General features: G+C 37.5%; 1 protein-coding gene across 5 annotated transcripts in view; it reads right to left on the bottom strand.

Annotated features, from left to right (window-relative positions):
* Positions 1–25,957, bottom strand: part of LOC145983907 (1-phosphatidylinositol 4,5-bisphosphate phosphodiesterase delta-4-like) — a 207,290-nt gene that overhangs the window by 10,406 nt on the left and 170,927 nt on the right. For all 5 annotated transcript variants that reach the window (XM_083117023.1, XM_083117020.1, XM_083117022.1 and 2 more), the window contains exons 12-15: positions 17,091–17,270; positions 13,815–13,959; positions 10,124–10,284; positions 4,111–4,260 (exon numbers count right to left, since the gene is read on the bottom strand). In XM_083117023.1, coding sequence (XP_082973149.1) covers positions 4,111–4,260; positions 10,124–10,284; positions 13,815–13,959; positions 17,091–17,270 — 636 coding nt within the window. The remainder of the gene's footprint in view (positions 1–4,110; positions 4,261–10,123; positions 10,285–13,814; positions 13,960–17,090; positions 17,271–25,957) is intronic.

The raw sequence follows: 25,957 nt of genomic DNA, 5'->3' as shown, positions 1-25,957 counted from the left end.
CAAAATGTTATTCACTCGATCTCTACCATAATTTATTTCAGCATTTACATTTTCGTTTTCTTCTTCTTTTTTCCTTTTGTTAACTACTCTTATACAACTCTTTTTGCGTCTTCGAATTTCTTCTTGTTTCAGGAAAAAATAATACATGCAGGCTCTATAAAAATCCCCCGTTCAAATAGATAAAACGTTCACTCTAGAGAACTAATTTACATGTTTATCACTAACGTAACCATTAGGAAACTATTGAAATGTTAACTGATATAACTGCAGATGAAACAATACTTACAGCCACTAACGAAATATCTATTCTTGTGTAGCCTCACAGACAACAAGTATCTGGTGAGTCATTCACTCTTGCTGACTACGGGCGAAGGTCACTGAACTAAAGGGTGGTGGCAAGCAAGCAGGCTTGTGCTCTACCAAAGATGAGGTCACGTGTTCCAGTTATCAATGGCGTACGAAATAAGGAGGAACACAGCTATCTGACGTATGTTTTGGTCCCGTCATTGCACGTAGGTAGAACACTTTATCGTAGTGGCCTTGAAGTTCCCTCAGGGCACTCCTACGTAAAGGCTTCTGAGCTAGAAGGATATCTTCCCCATTGAGTGGAGGAAAAGTGGGTCCGTATAGAGGTCCCTCAACTTTCGTATTCTGTTTCATTTCAGAACCCGTGCTGTATCGTCGACTTAATCCAATCTATCCGATGTAGGTTTTAGGTTCTGTTTCTGTTCGGTTATTTCATGTTGTCTTCCTGCTTATGTTATTCGCGACGAAGGCTCTGGATTCGATAATCTGGACAATAACGGGATTGTGTTGGTTGCTTGATTTGGTGTCTTAAGTTCACTTTATGTCCTGTTAGGCTAATCGTGAATGGACCTACAGTTTAAAGGGGGATCCGAACCACTATGTTCCTCCACCGAGTATCGAACCCGGGATCCCTTAATTACAAGGCGCCCACGACCCCACTCCGCCATCGGGGATTGTGTTCGCAACGAATGAATCAAATTTGAGTGATATGATATGCAACCATTGGAAGACTATTGAAAGAAAAGCTACGGGAACCTGCCAGTTTTTCTACTGCAGACAGGAAACCATAAACATGCAAGAGAAGCTTATATTCTATGAAACCTGACGCTATGTGCTCGAATACTGGCTATATATAATCCATAGAGGCATAGCAACGTTAAACAACCTCTTATATGATACATATAGGTTTAAAAAGGTCGAAATACAAAGATTGTGTGCGCCTCACTGATCGCGTAGTGGTAAGGCCTTGTAATGAAGGGGTCTCGGGTACGATACCAGGTGATCGCACATAGTGGTTCGGATCCCACTTTAAACTGTATGCATTTCAGATTAGTCTATCTGTGCCGGTGACTCAGTCGGTAACGCGTCTGACTACCATGCTATAGGCCCCGGGTTCGATCCCCGGCCGGTTCAAGCCCGGGAACTTTTCTAACGTTGGAAGCGGCCCCGGCGCCCACCCAGCGTCGAATGACATGGATACCTGGGGGAAACCCTGGGGGTAAAGGCGGTCAGGGGCGTGATGCTGATCACATCACCCCCCACTCACGAACGAATCAAGAAAGTATGGGGCGGCGTGATGCTGATCACATCACCCCCAGTCACGAACGAATCAAGAAAGTGTGGGGCGTTACCCCCACACCCCCTATACGCCTTCATGGCGTAGCGCTAAGCACAGGTGAGAACTTTACCTTTTTTTTTTTTGCATAAAGTGGACTTACAACAAAATTTAAAATTGCGATAAAGATTATGATAAGGTATTAAAGAATTGGGTCTAACACATTTTTTTATTGTTTACCAATGACCTTGTTAACGGTGGAAGCGGTCCCGGCGTCTACCCAGCGTCGAATAACATGGGTACCTGGGGGAAACCCTGGGGGGTAAAGGCGGCAGGGGCGTGATGCTGATCACATCACCCCCACTCACGACCGGATCAAGAAAGTGTGGGGCGTTACCCCCACACCCCCTATACGCCTTCATGGCGTGGTGCTATGCACAGGGGAACACTTTACCTTTTTACCTTGTTAACTAATATTCTTAATTTCAGTTTCAAGATGAAATCGGCTACGAAATAAAAGGAGTGGGTTCATATTTCTGTTACGAAATTCCACTTTTGTAGTAGACCTGTGCCACACTAAGATGTGACATAATAAACAAATCTGAGACACTTTCAAAGTATTAAATTGCTATCTACGTATTTGGGAACAATCTTTCAATATAATACTTTTTTTGGACGCGTCAAATCATAGTATTTAATTCCTGTTTTAGCAGCTTTAAGAAACCTGATTTTTTGGGGGGGTTACAAATGCCCTTTCTGCTCCCGTCAAGTTACGCCTATGAAAAAACAGGAATTCAAAGTAAAAGACTGTCCCGACTAAATCGGGAGACACGTCTGATAGATTTACAATTGGGAAAATCATAATTAAGCGTGTAGTTGAAAACAACCTATTTTCATATATTGCATGCAGCTCTACTTTTTCTGCAATGTGGATCAAGAACTGGGGACGTGGAGAAGCACAACACTCCACGTAACCAATAGTCACGTGACCCTCTTTGCTTTCCTGTCATGTTGACCTTCGCGTGGAACACATTTCTCGGTGTTAAGACAGGCAAAATCACCCGATCATCGAAGGGTGCAATATGTGTTGCCTACCCTCCTGCATTACTTGCTCCTATTAAAGCCTTATGGGGAAGAACTTTTTTCCATGACTGTACATGGGCTGTGGCACGTGAAACTGTCATGGCCCATAGTACTGTTTGGAAAGTTCTGAGGGAGTAGCAGCTGCACCCTTACCAGCCACAGCATGTCCATGCCTTGGGTCCAGCTGATTTTGCACCCCGCATCGTGTTTAGTGAATGGTTACTGTAGCACTGTGTTGTCGACCCCCAGTTCCATGCCTGTGTGCTTTTCACTGATGAGGCCTGTTTCACGAGAGACGGGATGCTGAATAGTCTCAATAGCCATGTATGGGCCAATTAAAATCCCCATGCCACAATCGTGAAGGGCCATCAAGACAGATTTGCTATAAACAAGTGGGCAGGCATTGTCGGCGAACATTTAATAGGTCCGGTATCTTTTACCGCCAGGATTAACTGGACCAGTGTACACTGTGTTTCTGAGAGACATCCTCCCCGAGTTATTGCAACATGTCCCATTTCTCGTCCATCAACGCATGTGGTTTCAGCATGATGGGGCCTCAGCCCACTTCATAGCTGGTGCTCCTGATATTTTGACGCAGACCTCCCCACAGCGGTGGATAGGGAGAGGCAAACCTGTTGCATGGCCTGTCATTCACCTGATCTGACCCACTTTTTTTTTTAGTGGGGTCATGTCTGTGAGTAATGTAAGAATCCTTTCAGCCTATGATCTGGTCCGAACGACTCTTGGGATATTAGAGCAGATGCAACAGAACTTATTGCGATGCTGTCATGCCTGTATCGAGGCAGGGGGCAGTCACTTTGAATGACTGCTGTAATGATGGCTGCAGTTACTACTTATTAAAGCCACTAGAGTGATTCTTCTGTGTTTGTATTTCACTTCCCCAGACATCTTTTATCGTTCCCCTCCACGTTGTGTGTGGTTGCCTGCTCTTCGAAGGTTTTGGCTTAACTTTTGACTGGGGCATTTGACCAGGGTTCCCTATCTCATTTTGTTGCGTTTGTTCCCATCATCCATTCTGTAACACGGTCACAGAAACACCCTGTCTGTATATTACATTTCTATATGCATATTTGATTTAGCAAATTTTACAACCTTTGGTGTGTCATTTCAGCAAGTTTTATGTTACAATAGATGGGAATACAGAATGCCATTTCCATACCTGAGTCTTGTGAAGTGGGTGACAATGGCTAACCATGTGCAGTCATTGTCAGCAATAGTACTAGCAAATGAGTTGTGACAATCAATTATCCCACATGAAAGAGGTGTAAGATTTCTAGCATCAGGTTCAGTACACAAAATAGTGTGGTACTTTTTGGCCCAGTGGTATTTCTTATACAAATTTTATTCTTTTATCACTGTAGTTAACCTGTACGAGAAATACTAAAATTCTAAATAACTTAGCAAATAAATTAACTATTACTTGCCTTCTTGCATGCTAGTGAATGGAAGTGCGTATGTTCCCAGTGTAACATTCTTTCCAGTTATACTAAAATCCTTAACAGTAAACTGCACCAACGCCAATTCTGGCACTTTTACGGCAAGAACAATTTCTTGACCCCATCTAGGATTGAAACCTGCAATATGAAAAATTATAGAACATGTGTAAAATTGTTGATTTTTAAGTAGAAAAATAATATTCACTATTTAATAATACAACACTTTTACCAATTGACTACTGCACCATATCAGACAAAAATTCCTATCTATGAAAAAATTGGTTAACAATTGTACACTTCCTTGAACATTATCATTACAGAAATTACATTAGCATGCAATAGGTAGAGCCACATATTTATGGTGAATAAAAGATCAAGATTTCTGTACAAAAACTGGGCATATTTTGATATCAAAAGTGGTATATAAAATGAAATTTAGTGTTCAAGTGGTGAATAAAAACCTAAATTTGATTTTAAAACTTGTCACCTCCAGAAATTTGGACATTCCTTTTCTTTTTTATTTTCTTTTAAATTTCAAACTGAGTCCTCTCTGGCAGTGATCACCTTGTACGCTCACTAGGTAGATTTTTGTTTTAGGGCCTACGACTTATATTTGAGCATGCCATATTCAATTCATAAGAACTTTGGAACTGGATCGTGATCATAATGGGACAGACCCCTGTTAGATCCCTGCCTGTGCACATGTGGTAATACGAACTTTGAGTGAAGGCATTATTTGCCAGCATCATACTGGGAAGGTCAAAGGTTAGTTGATGTCTAACCGCCCCAGACATGTAAGTCAGACGAAACCGGATACCCTTTTGGTTCCACCAATTTCTTGCTAGAGTGATAACTCGCCAGTGTAGGCACATAGGGCACAACAGGAACCTTGTTACCAAGCATAGGATATGGCATCACCAAAGCACATATGGCATAAATCCCCCTTTCTTCCTTTTTTGTGGTTCTGCCCTCCATTCCGCCACTATCCTCCCTCCTTTTGACCCGTGGGCGAGCACTGCACAGAATAGGGAACCTCCAACTTGTTGATAATCTGACTTTAAAACGTCATGCTCTAAGCTTTTGAATTCAGTGTTACCCTCATCGACACCCTCACCAGAGACGATCACCGAGATTCTTCGGTGGTAACAGTCTCTTCTAAAGAAGGTAAGCATAATCTTTATAAATGTTTAGTTAGTACTTAGTATGATAAATAGATTACTCCTCCAGGGTACAAACTCCCCTATATTACAAGTATGGCACACCCTCTACCCAAACACTACAACACTTACATACACCATTAATTACACTAACATACACACCCAGAATTAGCTAGGATTATAATCAGTAGATTCATTGGTATAATGACACACCTCCGTTATTAGGAGAACTATGTTTGGATCAACTGAACTTAATGTCAGAAGGGCCATATTTGTATATATTCTTGTTTACACTATAGAATCTGAAGGATTCATATCCATTAGCATAATGTCTTAAATGTACTGAACACAAAACCCCCAGGGGTCAATGTAATCGTCTTGTAATCATCATTACGCCTTAAAAGCTTGTATGTCTTGATCCTTGTATTACATCTAATTCTATTCTTTATTTGTTTCATTGCTTATTAAAACTATAAAATCCAACACTTTACTTTATCTGTAATCCCCATGATTACCAATATTATATGAGTCCGCAGGGACTGTTGTTAAGGTAATAGACTAAAGACTTACTCTAAGATTAAGCCCTAAGAATATCCGGAGAAGCCGTGCATATGAAGGAGGCACTCCTGCCACCACAGTAGAAAGAGACGTCTGGGATAATAATATTTAATGTAAGTATTCCCCACACGCATACAGACACTTCCATCCCTTTTGTCTTTCCATTAAGGAATACTTCTCACACTTACACTTTCTCCCCTTTACGTTGTTATAACTAAGACTCTAGCTTTCTAACTTTATGCAATAGGCATACCAGAGAAAGGTATGTCTCCTACTCTTCCCGTAAACTCCGTATATGGATAAGCTAAGTAGAGTAGAGTGACCGGCTGACGATCCCCACCACATAGGTACTCACGCCTGTGTGCCTCTGTCTCACCCCAGGATGTGACAAACTATACATATTACACAAAATTAACATTTCACTTCTAATAGCACATTTATATAGTTATCCGAGTATTACAAATTTATTTCTGTGTAAAGGAGACCATTTTTGGTTCTCAAATATTTACAGGAGAATTAATCAATTTTTTCTTGATTTTCCTAACTCACAGGATAATTCAGACCTCAGAAGGTGTCATCTGTAAATAAACCCTAAATTTCATTCATTCTAATGAGTTCACATTTCATTGTCTCTGCACACTTTTGGTTTGCGAAAAAAACGTGAACTCATTAGAATGAATTATCTATCTCCTCGTAACCGCCAAACAGATATCATCAGATACATCCTAAATTTAGTGTTTAAGAGTTTATTTCACATCATTTTCTGGCAAAACATGATAACAAAAGGCACCTCACACCTTTCAAAAACATGAAAAATTAACATTACAATGTGTTATTTCACATTTTGTTTTAGTCAAAAACGAAATATGCATGCCCCTAGTGATAGGTGAGTGGTATTGACCCAGAAATTATATACTTACAGGCTATGCAACACAAATAGATTTTCATAACAAATAATGTTTTAGAAGAGCAGATTCAGGAAAAAAGTTGTTAAGTGTACAGTCATGGACACTTCTGGGTTGTAACGATACCATTCAATTTCAATAGTATCATTACAACCCAGAAGTGTCCATGACTGTACAAGTTTTATTTGTCCATACAACATTTGTTCATCCCCTTTCAACACCAGTTCCAAAAAAATCTATCACTACAACTCAATAACATATGCTTTATCATCTTTGGTGAATTATTTTTCTATTCTTATTATACCTTGACAGGGAACTTTTTTTTATTTGTCAAAGCAAGAAGAAGGTGTAACAATTAGAGATGAGCTGATGCTATGATGATATTGGCTGATAACCTGATAACATTAAAAGCAGGGTTGGTCCTAGGGACAATAAATAATGTGGATCCAATAACAAAAAATTTCAGAGGTCTAAAAAAAAAAATCAGAATTTGTTCCCAATTCTGAAGTACAGGTGTTCTATATAATCACAATATGACCTATAAACATTATTACAATCCATAAACAATTAATTTATATATATTTTAGGGCTGAGCCGATGCTGAAGTATTGATCAGAAAGTATCGCTTAGAATTCATCTACCGATACTTTCCTGGCATTTTGGTCTTTCATAGGTTGCGTGACGCTTTCGCAGAGTCTAATTATCCGAAAGTTATTCAAAATTTATTTTTACTTTGCACCAATTTTGATCGAAAGACTGTATTTTGTGATTACATAACTTCTATTTTAATATTGTGATGTAATTCTTGAATATTCTAAATCAAATTTCTTGGTAAATTGATGCATATAATAGAAGAATATTTACACAGCAATATTTTGAACAAATTTTAATTATTGCAATTTTCAAGTATTGGTATCTGAATCAGTGGGTATCTGTGAGAGTATCAGCATTGGTATCAGTTCAAGGTGGTATCGACTCAGCCCTAATATATTTCTTTTTATTACCTAAGAGTACAAGCAGAGTGCACTGAAGGTTAAAACCACAATTTTTAAAACCTATTCAATAACATTACTTATCATAATTCTCTTTTGTTGACTTTTCATTCAATGCTGTCATGAATTTACACTGATTCATATAAAATTATATTTTCACTTAACACATGGGGGTCTCACGATGGGCACAGCCCGCAGGGCACTTAAAGTCAATGTGGACGAACGACGGGAATAGCCCATCCAGCAGCATGCAATCGCTTTGCCAATTAACTACAGGCTGACGGGCATAGCCCACAGGGCACTTAAGTCAATGTGGACGAACGACGGGAATAGCCCGTCCTGCAGTATGCAATCGCTTTGCCGATTAACTACAGGTTATGTTCGTACTTCGTCTCATGTGCATGTTCATTCAAGTCGCTCTGTTGAAATTCCGAAAGCTAGGTGACTCGTCTGCTGTTTTTATCTCGCACCTGGGACTGTTTGTGTTCGGGTTGATGTACGTTGCATTGTTTAGAATGGCGTCCTTAGATTCAGACTGCATAGCGGAAATTCCACCTGAGAGTTTGAAGTTAGCGACGATTTTGATGATGCAGATGAATTTGAAGATTTGGAAGGTAGGTTATATTCATAATAATTAATTGTTGACAATATAAACAGTGTTGCAAACTCTAGTATTTTATGAATGAAGTGAGAAGAGGTAATTTTTTTGGGTCTATTCATCTTTCCTCTTGCTTGATTCTCCTACATGCACTGATGTATATTTAGTTTTTCCATTTATTATTTTGTATAGTGTATGTCAAATGAAAATTTATTTTATTTATTTAGTTTATTTATTTATTTGTTTAATTTTTACAGATGATGCAGAACCAACTGATACATCGTCTGGTCCTGTCCTGCAGCCACTTTTTCATACTAAAGCTAATTACCTGTAATTTGTAATTATTTTTTGTTATGTGCACATAAGAAGTATTGTTATGCAAGATTCAAAAGATGTATTGATAGTTTATGAAGTTAATTATTGAAATTTCCAGATTACGAACTTAAAATATCTCTATATTAACATTTGTTACAATGTTGTACTTTTTTCTTCTTCACAAAACATTGCTGAAAAAAATATTCAAAAATGTCTGAAAATGAAAATAAAATTTAACAAATTTTTGTTAATTGAAAAGAGGAAGTTTTGTAGATTTAAGAAATGTGTGGTAGATAAAAACAAATTAAAAATATTTTTTCTATGATTTTCTTAAAAACAACGAAAAACCGCAGTCCAGAGGTAAAAATGCTGTATTATGAGGCCAGACCCGAATGTGTTAATAATTTCATTCTGTTATTAAACAAATAGTGCTTATTAACTATTTTTTATTGCAATATATGTCAATGCTATTTTTATGTAGTACTTGTGTAGAATAGGATTCAGTCATTTTGGATATTTATAAATATGTCAAAACAATCCACAAAATCTGAAAAAATCAGATTAGTTGATTAATTGGAAGCACCAGCATCCTATAAATTTGTAATAAACCATACACAAACAATATTTTTACCCCTCTGAAGCAAGAAGTGCCAGAGTTGCCTCTAACTAGGGTGGGCTCTGTTAAATATTGATTAAATCTTATCACAGATACCAGTCAATACTTTTCCAGATACCAGGTATTTTGAGAGTTCTGCAAATACCACAAAATGCTTTCCTGGAGTCTAAATATATTTGAAATTAAGCAAAATGTATAATTTTAATTCACTTTTCACGTAGTGGTGAAAAAAATTATTCTGTGACCAAACAACATATGATTGATTTGGTATATTTTACTTCGCTTTTCTGCCACTGTTGGCTAATCACGAAGATAAGAATGAGTGATGATATGATGAAATTGACGAAGGAAGACCAACAAATAATACCCATGTTCAGGTCGTGACATTCTGGTATTTTGATATGGTATATTCCAATGTGAAGTACTTCTATCTTAATATTTATAAATATTCTGAACAATTATCAATTATTAAAATATTCAGGTATGAATATTGATAGAAATAATTTAAAAGTATCTGCCTTAGTTTCGAGTCTTATCAGATTAGTCCTAATAATTCATCACGTATGCATAAAGCATTTCCATATTTCCATTTATTTTGCTTTGTGGGCAATTCTGAAACCGGAAAATGCCATCATAAAGTTTATGGCAAACTAAACAGAGGACGAGGCCTGCCCAATGGCACAGAGTAGCATCATCGACTTGTAATCAAGGGGTCCCGGGTTCAATACCCGTTGGAGGCACATAGTGGTTCGGATCCCACTCAACTGTAGCTTCAGTCCTGATTAGTTTTACTGTGCATAAAGTGAACTTAAACACAAACTCAATCAATTGATCAATAAACAAAGTATGCCTAAACTTACCATTGTTTCTTACTGATTCTGTCTTCCATTTCTGCTTGTCTTTGGGATGACCAATAATTTTCACCTTCACATATGGATCTACAATCTCTCCCTCCGTTGCTTGCTCAGGTTTAGGTATGTGTTGGCCACTGATGATTTTTAGCTTCAACACCTTCTGGAACCTATGGAGACAAAATGCATCAATTGTAAATTCCTTTCTAACCATTTACAAATATAAAACAAGAAAAGATAATGCATTCATAAAATAACCATAAACTCAGAGTTAAAAGTATATCAACACAATTCCCAATACTGACTGATATTCGAGTGAAGATCGTTTGGAAGGGAAAAAACTAATACAGAATTACTCACTATGTAAGTATATATTTGGAATACAATCTGACAGTACTTGTGAAGCAAATCTCTAGACCTACAGTAACACCATTTGAACCCACACCCCCCACTACTACAAATTTCTGAGAGACCTCTGTGTGTTCATGTCACAAACTCTAGTGAACTACTGTGTGGAATGAAGGTCTTCACATGTTTGACAATTTAATCTTTTTTGGCACACACTTTGTTTAGGTTTATACATGGTTGAAAAATCATGTTCTTGCAAGTAATATTCTTGATTGACTGGTTTATTTTACTAGGATTTTCTGCTACTTTTGACTATCATGAAGATGAGGATGAGTGATGACATGATGAGATTGATGAAAGGACACTCACAAACACCCATGCCAGGATTCAAAGCCAGGACCCCTGAGTATTATTATTCTGGTGAATAAATTCTCTTGGGTTATCGACCAAGTGAGTTGTGGAAAAAATTCCAAGCTTTCGAGAGCTAACGTCACTCTCATCTTCAGGGTTGAAGTGCAGTTCTGAGCATCAACCCCATGTATATACATTCGTGGAGGGGGGGGTCCAGGTGAAGGTTAACCAGAAGCACAGACACAGCAGACACGCCACCAGATTGGTCCGCCACCTTCACCTGGACTCCCCTCCACCGGGTTGATGCTCAGAACTGTACTTCAACCCTGAAGATTAGAGTGACGTTAGCTCTCGAAAGCTTGGAATATTTTCCACAACTCACCTGATTGATAGCCCAAGAGAATTTATTCATCATTCGTCGCCAGGAAAGCTTCAAGTATTATTATTCTGTTTACTTTCTTGTGTTTAGGCCTGAATAATGGTAGTTGGACTGGGATAATGTTCTTGAAAATCATGGATTCACTGAAGGGATTAAATGTGTCAACGTATCTTCTATATTTAATTTTTTAAAAATGAACACAAACTTCTCAACAAGTTGAGTACATTTTTCTCATATTTGTATCTTGTCTGTGCAGTTGATTCCAAATTTGTTGCTAGGAATGATTCCAAGACAAGTCTTAGCATTGAACAATTTCAAAATGAGATGAGAAAGACCAATCCTTTCCACATCTCATCTCAATAGTTGTTGAGAACATAATCACATTAGGAGAGATTATGCTAGCTGTAGTAAATACTAAAACAGTAGAAGATGAAAATGAAAAAGAAGAGGAAGAAGACAAAAAAGAAGAAATAGAATGTAATTTAGATGTAAAAAAAAAAGTTGTCTGCTGTCATGTGGTGTAGTTCATACATTACACAAAATTGAAATATGGATCATGTGGATTGTTTGGCGTGAACATTGAGTTGCACTTATTTCAAAGACTTCCACACCACAAAGAAACCTGAAGTACATACATGCTGGCATGCTATATACTATTGTATTTTTGCATAATTGTATTTGTGTATTATTGTTATCATTTACATTTGTTGTTGAATGTGAAAGCAATTCTACATAAAGAAAATGCTACTGCATCAAAGAAAAAGGCAGGCAAATACTGGTGTTTTATTTAATTTAATTTTGTTGAATGGAATTCTGCTAAAAAAAAAAAAAAGCCTACATTTTCCAGTAGTGACTTATACAGAAAAGTCCACACTTAAGAGGTTAAGGAATCCCAACCCATTATTTTCTTGGAGGGGGTAGGTTGGAATTCAAAAATATATAAGGTTAACAGTAGCAAGCAATGCAAGCACCTTTTACACCATGAAAATATTTTTAATGACTATTGTTTTGGCCTTACTTAGTTTCCCTTGCACTTGATTTTGCAAAAATTTACTGTCGCAAACTCTCTCGGCAGCTAATTGGTAACACATGCTGTTTCAGCCAATCATTACATAGTGAAGGATCAAATCTGGTCTCATCTCTTTTCAAAAAACTGAGCCCCCTGCAGCTTTTGAGCTTCTCAAAAATGGAAGAGCCTAGCTGAAATCATGCGGAGACACCACTATCAGAAATTCATAACCAGTATTTGTCTGCATACACTCAAACAAGATGATAAAAAAAAAGAAGTAAAGTGTTCCCCTGTGCATAGCACCACACCATGAAGGCGTATAGGGGGTGTGGGGGTAACGCCCCACACTTTCTTGATCCCGGTCGTGAGTGGGGGTGATGTGATCAGCATCACGCCCCTGACCGCCTTTACCCCCCAGGGTTTCCCCCAGGTACCCATGTTATTCGACGCTGGGTGGGTGCCGGGGCCGCTTCCATCGTTAGAAAAGTTCCCGGATTTGAACCGGCCGGGGATCGAACCCGGGACCTTGAGACACTCAAACAAGATGGCAAAGAATAATTAAAAGCTCTCAAACATTGTTTTAAATTAAACAAATAATTTTGCAAAAGGTAAGGTAAAGCAAGTTAAGGTAAGGTCAGATCAGGTCACTTCAATAAGAAATCTGCCTCAAAACACGCACTGAAAATTGTAATATCACTACTAAATACAGTGGAACCTCGATTTTATGTTTTTCAGGGGACCAAGCTCAAAAAATTTAAAATGCAGGAAAATGTAAAATCGAGGAAAATTTTATAACATTTTGCTACATTGGGACCATCAAGATTGAATGTATAACGTGGAAAATTTAAAACTGGGGAATGTAAAATCAGGGTTCTGCTGAAGATGCTTACACTCAAATGCTGATTGAGAGTTAAAAGAACAGTTTGGTTTCAAGACATGCAATTCCCGTGAACAAAATATAAATATACATAAAAAAAGAAAAGGAAATGTTTGTACTATTTGTGGATCAATAAGAATTAATTTTGAGGAAATTTGCACGAATTTTAAAGTAGATTGATGTAGATAACAGAACTCTCAGCTCGATGTGCTATGATGAAGTGAGGAAATGCAACTAGAAGCTATAGAAATCTTGTTATGGTGACAAATGTAGTGTATTAAATTAACTAACAAAATATGAAATGAAATTATGCTTGAAAGAGTTGATGAAAACTAGCAATATTGGGAGTGATGAAGGAGAGATTGGTTGGGACATTGGCACAGAAGGAACTGTTTGCTACAACATGCACTAGAAGCAATGCTCAAAGTGGAGTAGGAACATGGAGGGTCATTCCCCAGTTAAGAAAAATTGCATAGAGCATCACCCAGCAAGGACACCTCCCTGTCTCCATGTTGAACCACACAAGCATCCCTCAAACTCCACCAACCACAACCAAGGAATTTTCAATTTGAGCACAGACTAGAAGGAATGTTAAATGGGGGAAAATTCTAGAGTGGTAGATGACATTAAATTATGTGGATACGATGCTGCTATGAATCATTAGATGTAATATTGGAAAGCATGGATGTTTCATTTGAAATCAATGAATGTATATGTGTATGCCAAGATTACTTACCTATTATCCAACTCAATGTTTGGGTCGTAACGCACATCTTCTCTTAATACTTCAGGTTTCAGCAAGTACCCACAATTTCCATTCTGTTTGAATTTTGCTGTGTTGAAGAACACTGGTTTCCAATTACTTTGATAGTTAAGTGCAACTGTGGAGAAACATTTTCCAGTTACTGTTGGAGCAACATTTACTATGACAAGATCATGTGCAAGTACGAGGTGTAATTTTATATTCTGCAATTTTTACATTTCTTTCAACTCTAATATTCTCAATTTATTTCAACAGAGCCACAAAAATCCTGAAATAGCACAATATATTTTTGTAAATTTCATTTAAATAACTTAGTGTTGGAAACAGTATTATGTAAAGCTAAACCGCTACCACTTTTAACCAATTAAAATTTGCTTATGGTTGTGTGCACCAAGAGAAATAATTATGAAGCTCAGATGAGTGAGTTCTGCATCAATTTCTGCAAATACTTTCCGGCTGGTTGGTTATTAACCTTATTGAACAGAAAATTGCAGAAGTCTGTGATGTCATTAAAGCAAGAAGCATGTATTCATTCTGTTTATTCATAAAAACAGAATTGACTGGAAAAAACAAAACTTTGTATTCAACAAAATGCAACACATGTGCAATGCTAAATAGAATTTTCAATTCATATACTACTACGTACAAAAAGTACCTGGAATTTGTGAATAAAACACAAAATATGTGGTTAATCATCAACATTTATTTTGTCGCCTTCAAAATAGGCCCCACCAGATGCAACACACATATGCCAACACTTAACCCAGTCTTCAAAACACTTTTCAAATGCAGAAGACTGTATCGCCATGAGTCCCTTCCGCAAATTTCCTTTAATGAATTCAATTGATCCAAAACGCCTTCCCCAAAGTGGTAACTTGAGTCAAGGAAAGAGAAAAGATCACATGTAGCCATATCTGGAGAATATGGGGCTTGGGCGAGGAAAGTTTTTGGCCAAAAACTCGCGAACAAGAGTCGACGTGTGTGAAGACGCAACATCGTGGTGCAAAATCCAAGAATTGTTTTTCCATAACTCTGGTCTTTTCCGGTGAACATCCTCATGCAGACGCCTCAAAATGGTCACATAAAACTCTTCATTCACAGTTTGTCCTGTTGGAAGGAATTCTGAGTGCACAACACCATGATAATCAAAGAAAACAATGAGCATGACCTTAATTTTTGAGTGACTTTGGAGTGGTTTTTTGGGTTTTGGTTCATTTTCAAAGTGCCATTCCGAAGAGTGTTGACTTGTTTGCATGTCATACTCATACATACATGTCTCATCACCAGTTATGATGCATTTCATGAACGTTGAGTCACTAGAGGCTCGCAAAATCATGTCTTCAGCAACATCCCTGCGATGTGCTTTTTGCAGGAAATTCAGCTCCTTCGGAACAAGTCGTGCCGCAATGCATTTCATGCCTAACACATCAGTCTAAATGTTGTGAACGGACATGTGTGATATGCCAAGTTCATGAGCCACCTCACTCACACTCGCACGCCAGTTTTCAAACACCATTGTCCTGATTTTTCTGAAGTTTTCGTCAGTCGTCGACGTGGAAGGTCGACCAGAACGGGGCAAATCAGCAACAATTTCTCTGCCTTTTTTGAAAGCCTTGTACCATGCATATGCTTGTGTTTTCGACAGACCCGAATCACCAAAGGCCTTTTGTAGCATTTTAAACAATTCAGCATACAGCAGTCCATTGGCAACAAAATATCAAACAAATTCTTTGCTCGATATTTGTCTCCATTCTGCAAATCGCAAGGACACTCGTCAACACAACTAACTTGAACAGCTGCTGTGCACAAACTGATGGATAGATTACTCTACCCCTCTGCGTGGTCATTCAGTACAGTGCTGCCATCCTATGGACTAATTGAATTCTCGATACCTCCAATGTCTGACTTTCACCAGCCAAATTCCGGGTACTTTTTTTACTGAAGGTATTTATTTATTTAAACCACTAAATGCAACAGGTATATTACCCAGTTATGCGTAATAATAATTCCTACAGTCTTTTCTTTTTTCATGTAAAGACCTACATAAGCATAACTCAAAATCATACATCTTTACATGGAACTCCATCATTGACAACCAATCAACAAAACAAGTGTACATCAACATACAAAGATATTACAAGTTCAATAATCCATCCTCTACAATATACGTACATTAAATTATTTACAATGAGTTTCCAAATAATATCAATTTAATACTCAAATGAATGAAATAGGGCTACATCAGTTTTCATTTGCCACTTTATGAGGCTTCAGGCTGGGAGGAAACCAGAAATGTCCAAACCACAAGGGTATGTTTCAATGCATGACACACTGTGGTTGGTGCACCACACTGCCCCAGCAATGGCTCTCTTGAATGGTGCTCAAAAGAAATATTGTTAAACATGGATGCTGTGGATATAGCATTAATTGGTGTCTTTGTATCTCTGCATCAGTGGCATGGCATGATTTCGTAGAAGTCCCTGTTATTTTGATATTCTTATTACAGTGGCTTACAGCATAGTTGAGCATGATAACTTAGAACATTGATTGATTGCGTTGAGTTGAGTTTGTGTTTTAAGTTCACTTTATACACAGTAAGGTTAATCAGGACTGGAGCTACAGTTTAAAGTGGGATATGAACCACTATGCGCCTCCACTAGGTATCAAACCCAGGACCCCTTGATTACAAGGCAACAACGTTACCACTATGCCATTTGGGAGGCAGGTAACTTAGAACACTGGGCCAGCTGAGTTTATAATGATGACTCAATGGATACCCACACACATGACAATGCAATTCAATGAAATTTGTTTCAATTTCAGATGAGGGATTTTATCACGTGTCAGTGATTTCTAACACGTTGGCATTTAATTGAAGTTATTGTCATTATACTTTTAATAATATTAATACAACATGACTTGTATCTAGAGTAAAACTATTATCTGCTGGGTGAATACTATGATTTTTATCATCAAGATTAGAACAGTAATTAATTATATTTATCAGGAAACTATAGGCTACAAAAGTTTCAGTGTGCTTGCATGTCATGTAGAGAAAATCTTTGGGTGTTCAGTCTGCCTAAATTCACACACAAAATTTGCAAGCCTATGATACAGTTCATGGTCACTTCAGAAAATGGTCATTTTAATGTTGTAATTTATTACCATGATAAACTTAGTTAACGTTCTAATTAACAATTAAAATCATCTTTACAAAGATGAAGTTCATAGTTTTTTAACAATGCTTACCTATCTGACAACCAACATTCCAGAATGGAGTTGGTGTGTAATTTGAAGAATCAGTGCGTTTACCAGCTGGGTAGATCCTGCTGAGTTGTCGTTTGTTGTAATCTATGAATGCTACTGCATTTTCTTCAATCAAGCTGGTTGCTTTGGCCTCAGAAAATGATGACATCTGAAAGCACTTGCCTGTAAGAAAGTAAATAAGACTTGGTTGCTTACAACGCTGATTGAACAGCACATGTGAATGCTCACTAAAACGTATAGCAAAAATTGATCAGTCACACAAACAACATTGTATCCAACAAAAAGAAAACATCACAGAAACAGCACAACAATCAGCCATGCTGTTTTCTCTCATTCATTCTTCCTCAAATAGGAAGTTTCACAGTGCACAAAACTCTTCCATCTTCATAAAATGTTCTAGTAGCCAAACACAGTTTTTCATCTCTTTTGGCAAAACCATTCTTTACAACATTGTTCATGTGACCGATTCAATTATATCTGTACCCACATACATTTGCTCAGTGAGGTAACCTGAGTCACAAGCAAGGTAAGCACAACATAAAAATTTTATTTCTTAAGAGTTGAGACCTGTAGCCTGAGTTTTGAAGCCAAGATTGTGTTTGAAGAAATGTCATGAGTTAAGTGGTTTTTAAGCCCACTTTATGTACAAATAAGCTAATCGGGACAGGGTCTACAGTTTAAAATTGGGTCTGAACCACTATGGGCATCCATCAGGTATTGATCCTGGGACCCCTTGATTACAAGGTCATGATGTTACCACCACACCACCGGGGAGGCCTTGAAATGTGATGTGTAGATGAAGGAGGGACAAGTAATGCTGTTTTGTAGATAAGTGGACAATTGTTTCAGGATATGGATGGGAACAAAGAGGCAGCTGAACAAATTTGCCAAAGAAATAGAGGATAAAGCAAGAGGAATATTGCTGGAACTTGAAAAGGAAGAGAGAAGTAGTTTCCTGGATATAATGATGGGAGAGAGAGGAAAGGGTATTGAGACCATGTGGCCTCAGAAGAAATGTGCAGCATGGGTGTTCTGTGACAAAAAAAAAGTGATGCGAGTGAAGCAACGAAAATAAATTTTATAAGGAATGGAAGAATCAGGAGGACATGCATGACAAAAGGTGAAGAAGAAAAGCAAAGTAAATAGCCTACGGGAGCAACTGGAAAAGAGCAGCTACAAGAAGGAAGACAAGACAGTACATTAACAGATGAAGAAAGAAAAAATGACCGATTTGTTTAATTTTACTTCACATTTCTGCCAATTTTGGCTAATTGCAAAGATGAGGTTGAATGTGATTGAGCCTTCATCTATTTCATCTTTTCATCAAACACACATGGATAGGACACAAGTCCCATAAGAGGATTTTACTTGGCCATGGGCCCGGACCTCACGAGCCTCGCTAGTCTACAAAATGCAGTCCAGGGTGTACTACATAGAAGTGAAGTTGACAAGAAGAAAGGAAAAGGGAGGAGAAAGATAATACAGGAGAGGGGAAAGAAAAAGAGAGCTGGTTTGGCATATGAAGGATTGGAGAGGCCACAAGAGAAGATATACAGAGTGCTAAGGAAAGCAAGTATAAGAAAGGGGAGGATGTGCAGTTTTAAGTATAGCAAAGAATACAAACAAGAAGAAAGGGAGCAGAGAAGAGGAAGAGTATGGATTTATGTATGAGTTGAATTGCAAAGGATGTGATAGTGTATACATAGGAGAAAGAAAAAAGAGACTGACAGGTTGAAGCAGCATATGGATGACATGAAATTAAAGCGAGGCAGAAATGTGATATTCAGTCACACTACAGAAACAGAACATGACATTGAATGGGATAAGGTGAGGCAGATAGGGAAGAAGAAGAGAGAACTAGTGAGGAAATGGAAGGAGAAATAAAGAGGAAACTGGAACTGGGGACTTAAGAGTGGCCTGGAGGTTGGCATGAAAGTAGTTTCCTGGCCCGATACGATACAGACACACCTAGCGACATATCCGAGGACTAGGAAGAGAACCTTCCTCCCTTCACCACCCCCTCCCCTCCACGTGACTCCCGCAGTGAGGTTTCTAGGAAAAGGACACCCACCTGTTTCTTTTCATTCTGGTTTCGGAGGCTAAAATTTCTCCACTGGGAAAGCAATTCACATTTCACTGCTTGCTGGCTGGCTCTTGCATGGAGCGAGATGAGTGGCAGGCTCCAGAGACAATCTTCATCACTGAAGTTTTGATTGAATAAATTTGGTTGATTACAGTGGCTACTATAATTATGTTGAATTTTCTTGTTGAGGTTAGAATTATCAATTGAGAGTAAAGAAGGAGGTAAAGAATATCAGTTGAAAGAAAGTATTTTTTTGAAGGGGGTGTTTTTTTTATACAAAATCGATATATAATAATAATGATAATTAAATTAGTATTATGAAATACTAAAATATGCCCCTCAAGATGAAGAGGTATGCAGTATGAGAAAAACATGTTTATATCTTTGCTGATAAGGTGAGACACTGATATGCCTGTGAAATCGTTAGCTATCCTGATGAAGAAACCAGGTGAGTTTTAAGAATTGGGACTGTTGTGACTTTATTCTAACTTATTGGGACCAAGAATAAATACACAGGTTCCCTCGATGCGGGGTGAGGCAGCCTAACATGATCTTTATCTCAGCCCCCATACCATCATCATTCGTTGCTCAACATAGGATTCTACAGTTTTAACTTCTGAGTTTATTTATTGTTTAGTTTTTCTTTTTCATCCGAAAAATCGGTATGATGTATGAATTTATGAGAAAATATATCCGTGAAGAATTCCTTGTACACTAGTCAAGTGAATCTTTAAGGGGTTTGATTTCGCTTATATCTATATAGCCTATTTGTGATTGTTTCGTAACACCCTTGTCTCTTCTATCATAGGCATCTATAGAGAAAAGCCAATCAAAGCATGCGAGCACATTTTCATTTCAGTGCTGCAGAAGAAATTCTAAACAATTGTAATTTTTCAGAATGTTGAATATCATAGCGATTTTTCGAAAGGAGAGAACTTTTCGAAAACGTTCAGCGCGACCTAAAGTATGCCAAACCCTTAGAGAACCCAACCTCCAAATCTAATTTTATTTATGATGGCTTCCCGCTCCTCTTCAATGTCTTGGATTAACTCCAAAATAGTGGATTCCTCACAGAAACAGTGGATTCCGCAGGAAAGTATCTGTAGTGTTAAAATATGCAAGCGTACAGGGAACTCCATATTATTATTCGCCTGAATAATGGTACGTGGATGATGATCTTATTTCCTTACCCTCACGATTCTACAGCCCTTGTAACACTATGACCACCTTCATAATGGATAACTTGCAAAACCTGTCATTTCTTTCTTCCCTGTTCTCTCAAATGTCCTTTCTTACATCATTCTTCACCTACTTCAGCCATTCCTTTCTTGCCTCGTTTCTAGTCTCCATAGCATAGTTTTCTCATGCCTTCATTTCTTCCATTCTTTACTCCTGGCTTTATCACAACAGTCTCACCCTCGAGGCTTCCATGTCCTTTATTTGGTCTTGATATAATGAGTTTTATTAATATTATTATTATACCATATAGGTCAGGTTTCCCCCTCGTTCACTGGCTTATATATTTTCCTGAAAACTTTCCCTTGCCATAGAATGATGTTTTATCGTCTTGTAGTTTAGGGCACAATATTACAGTAGTTTCAAAGTGCCCCCGCACTAAGATAAGCCATTCTGCTAATTAAAGGACATCCTACACCATCACTTCACTTGATTCGTGTGTAGCGATTCCTTGTCTCGGTTACGTAGATATATTGCATCCTTCCATTGCGCAGTTCTGTTTCAAAACTAAAAATGTGTTGTATATTATTTTTGTAATAAAATGTTGATTTAAAAACGTTTTAATTTTGGGGTACTTTTCATATTGGAAGGCTATGGAAATGGTCACTTGAATCTCCAAAAGATAAGATTTGTTTATTATTATTATTATTATTATTATTATTATTATTATTATTATTCAGAGAGACCGCATAGTCGCTACTCCAGACATTCTGGAAAAGGAATATAGTAATATTTTTAGAATCCAAAATGGTCTAAATGTCGAGTAAAGTTTGCTTTGTAAATTTATAATGAAATTGTTTCAGTAAACCCATATATTTCACAGAGTTTTCTGAAAGTCTAATTTGTTTGTGTTTGTCTTGTGTAGTAGTTGTGGTGTGTTTGTATTTATATTGTGTTATAGTTGTGAAGTGTTTGTGTGTGTCTTGTGTAGTAGTTGTGCTGTCTAATGTGTTTGTGTTTGTCTTGTGTAGTAGTTCCTCCATTCATATTGGGGGTTAGGCGTAGAGCTGACAACTCTGCACTGTAAAAAGCCATGTCAAGAATCAGCAATATAAGGCCATGGATGTTCCCAAGGTAAAATATTCCGGAGGTAAAATAGTCCCCCGTTCGGATCTCCGGGTGGGGACTACTTTGGGAGGTCCCTGGACTAAGGATAAGATCTACGTTAGGAATAAGAAAAATATTAAATTAGGCACCTGGAATGTTCTGAGCCTTTACCGGCCTGGGGCATTTCAGTGTACAGTTAATGAGATAGTCAAGTATAAATTAGATGTAGTAGCTGTCCAGGAAGTTAGGTGGCCAGGAGAAGGGAATTGTAAAACTAAAAATTATACTTTTTTCTATGGTGGTACTGAAAATCATAATTTTGGAACAGGCTTTTTCATAAATAATAGAATTATCTCGGCTCTTAAAACAATAGAATTTATTAATGATAGGATATCATATGCAGTTTTACAGGGTAGGTGGTGTAAAATTATTTTAATAAACATACATGCACCAACGGAAGATAAAGATGATAATACTAAAGATGATTTTTATACAGAGTTAGAACAGGTCTTTGATAAATTTTCTCAGTATGATATGAAAATTCTGTTAGGTGACTGTAATGCACAGATTGGGAAAGAAGAGACATTTAAACCCACGATTGGTAAAGAAAGTCTTCATGAATTAAGTAATGATAATGGTATAAGATTGATTACTTTTGCAACCTCAAAGAATTTAATTGTGAAAAGTACCACTTTTAAACATAAAGATATCCATAAATATACCTGGTCTTCTCCAGATGGTAAAACTCATAATCAGATAGATCATATTCTCATTGATAAGAGAAGGCATACTAGTATAATTGACGTTCGTACACATAGAGGTGCTGACTGTGCCAGTGACCATTATTTAGTAATTGCTAAATTAAGAGAAAGACTCTCAGTGATAAATCATAAGCAACAAAATCTAAAAGTTCTAAAATTTGATACAGGAAAGTTTACTGATGAAAGAATTAAGAAAGATTACCAAATTAAACTGTCAAATAGATTTGAGGTTTTGCAGGATTTAAATGATGATGAAAATATAAATGAAACAGACGTAAATAAGAATTGGGAGCACATACGTAATGCAATAGAATCAGCAGCTAAAGAAAGTATAGGATACCATAAACCGAGAAAAAGTAAGCCATGGTTTGATAATGAATGTCATAATCTAATAGAAATAAGAAATCAGGCTAGACTTAGGTGGTTAAATAACTCTGATGATACAAATCTAAACAATTATAATAGAATAAAGCGAGAAGTTAACCGCACGTTTAGAAGTAAAAAAAGAGATTACTTGAAAAGCAAAATTAACGAAATTGAAACAAACAGCAAAAATAAAAATATCAGAGATTTATATAAAGGTGTAAATGAGTTTAGAAAGGGGTGGCAACCTAAAGTAAACTTGATAAAAGATAAAGACGGTGATTTTCTAGCTGACCCAAGTGATATTCTAAATAGATGGAAGAACTACTTTAATGACCTTTTAAATGTCCATGTAGGAGATAAATCAGAAGTGAATGAAGTACACACAGCAGAACCTTTAGTCCCAGAACCTAACTTGACTGAAGTTAAAGATGCTATTAAAAGGCTAAAGAATAACAAAGCACCTGGCATTGATTTAATACCAGCTGAGTTAATTAAATATGGTGGAAATTCATTAATTTGTCAAATTCATAAATTAATTTGTTTAATATGGAATAAAGAAGAAATCCCTCAACAGTGGAAAGAATCCATAATTGTTCCTGTGTTTAAAAAAGGTGATAAAATGAACTGCAATAATTACCGTGGAATTTCTCTACTCTCAACAACATATAAAATATTATCTAACATTCTTTTAACAAGACTAACCCCATATGCTAATGAAATTATAGGTGATTATCAATGTGGATTTAAACGCAATAGATCAACTACAGATCAAATTTTTCACATCAGACAGACACTTGAAAAAAAGTGGGAATATAATCAAAATGTCCATCAGCTATTCATTGATTTCAAAAAAGCATATGATTCGGTCAAAAGAGATAAATTATATAATATATTAGTAGAGTTTGGAATACCTAAGAAGCTTGTTAGTATGATAAAAATATGCACTAGTGAAACAGAAAGTAAAATTCGTGTGGGTATTAATATGTCTGACAAATTTACAATTCATGATGGGTTAAAACAAGGAGATGCATTATCTCCATTGCTCTTTAATTTTGCCTTAGAATATGCTGTAAGGAAGGTAAAAGAAACTAAAGAAGGACTAAAATTAAATGGTGTGACTCAGTTGTTAGCATATGCAGATGATGTAGACTTACTGGGGGATGATGTGAATACAATTAAGAATAATGCTAAAATATTTTTCAAAACTGCTAAAGAGATAGGTTTGGAAGTTAACAAAGAGAAAACTAAATATATGCTTACAGGCCGAAACCAAGTGTTAGGTAATAATCAAAATCTAATTATTGATAACAACTCGTTTGAACCAGTTTCCAAATTCAAATACTTAGGAGTAATATTAACAAATGAAAATTATATTAAAGAGGAAATAAAAAGTAGGCTTAATTCAGGAAATGCATGTTACTTCTCTCTTCATAAACTTTTGTCTTCTCGTTTAATATCTAAGAATCTAAAAGTTAAAATATACAAAACCGTAATTTTGCCTGTAGTATTATATGGGTGTGAAACTTGGTCCCTTACATTGAAAGAGGAACATAAATTGAGAGTATTTGAAAATAGGATCCTTAGGAAAATATTTGGACCTAAAAGGGATGAGGAGACAGGTGAGTGGAGAAGGTTACATAATTTAGAACTACATAATTTGTATTCATGTCCAGACATTATTAGAATAATTAAATCAAGAAGACTTAGGTGGGCAGGCCATGTGGCACGAATGGGAGAGGAAAGAGGAGTTTTCAGGATTCTTGTTGGGAAACCTGATGGTAAGAGACCAGTAGGAAGGCCAAGACGAAGATGGAGGGACAACGTCGAGATGGACCTAAGGGAAATCGGTAGGGATGGAAAAGAGTATATAGATCTTGCTCAAGATAGGGACAGATGGAAGGCCTGTGTTGCTGCAGCCATGAACCTTCGGGTTTAAGAAGGCTAGAGAGTTAGTTAGTTAGTTAGTTATAATAATGATAATAAGAAGGCAAGAATTAGTAACAATTATTATTTCAACTATTAACGAATCGAGTCCCTATTAGAGATGGGCAGGAGCGAAACTATCTGGAATTTAAAAAGGGGAAACGTGGACATGCGTAATAACATATGGAAAAACTGAAAAGGAGAAAGACTGACAAAACAATGTAACAAAATGTACAGTAGTAACAAAGATGTCAGGAAACAATAGTTAAATATTGAACTTACACTTTGATGAAGTAGTTTTCTTTGTTATGATCTGAATTAAGTCCCTTTGCACAGTTCTCATCGTTGGGAGTTCACAGCAGCTTTAATCGGCCAAGATTGATTGATTTTGTTTATTTTACTTCGCCTTTCTGCCACTCTTGGCTAATGATATGATGTAATCGATGAAGAGACGCTCATGAAGGACATGTATGCCCAGACCGGATTCGAACCCGGGACCACTGGCGTCATTGCGAAATGAGATAAATACTCCGCCACGGGGCCGGCTAATCGGCCAAGGGTGGGGACAAACTCTCAGTGGTGATGGGAATCCCCTGTGGAAACATATGACCAGTTCCTGCATCACATTAGTTGCTCTCTCCTATTGTGATTTTTCCCAATGTTAATTGATTGCTTCCCAAGTGAAATCTCAGTCCAACTAATTATAGTATGATCTTCAAGATCAGCACTATACGTGTTACAAAGTACTCTTAAAAAAATCCCAGTGAATTGGTCAAAATAAAGTGACAGAATTTCGAGGAGAGGCCGAGCCTCTGTGGAGCCACACGTGGCTACGCCAATATATGTAAGTAAACCCGTGGTGCTACAGCCCCTGAGGGCCAGAGCCCACCTACCGACTGCCGGCCTCACTTCCAGTCCAACCAGTTATGTGCGGTCAGCACGACGAACCCCTAATCTTTGTTGTAGGTTTCCGTGACTCATTCATAGCTTCCCAATCTCCTCACGATGGTGGGTGGCAACCGGTCCTATACACAGGCCGAAATCTCAGGAGAAAAGTTGATACGTTTCCCCTAAGAGACTCGAACCTGCGCACGTCCCGTAGATGGAGCTCAAAGCATGATGCATCGGACCATACAGTCACGATGCAGAACAGCAGGCCTGTAGCCAGAATTTTATTTCAGGGGGAAGGCTCATCCCTTATCAGCAGCTGCCATCTAAGGGCGAAAAAGTGGGGAATAGAACCCCTGAAGATGAATTTCTCAGTATACTACAAGTTATTGTACAAGATGTTTAATGTAAGTAAAATTAATCACCGCTATACCCTATTTTAATTACATATTTGTAGGATTTCGGAACGGTCTTCAGCCTCACTCCCCCCCTCCCCCCCCCCCCCCGGTCACGTGCCTGATGAGAAAATATGCATAAGTGCTGAT

Source organism: Lepisma saccharinum, chromosome 2 (genome assembly GCF_977018435.1).
Source record: "Lepisma saccharinum chromosome 2, izLepSacc3.1, whole genome shotgun sequence".
Lineage (NCBI taxonomy): Eukaryota > Metazoa > Arthropoda > Insecta > Zygentoma > Lepismatidae > Lepisma > Lepisma saccharinum.
This window is presented reverse-complemented; position numbering and strand designations above follow the sequence as displayed.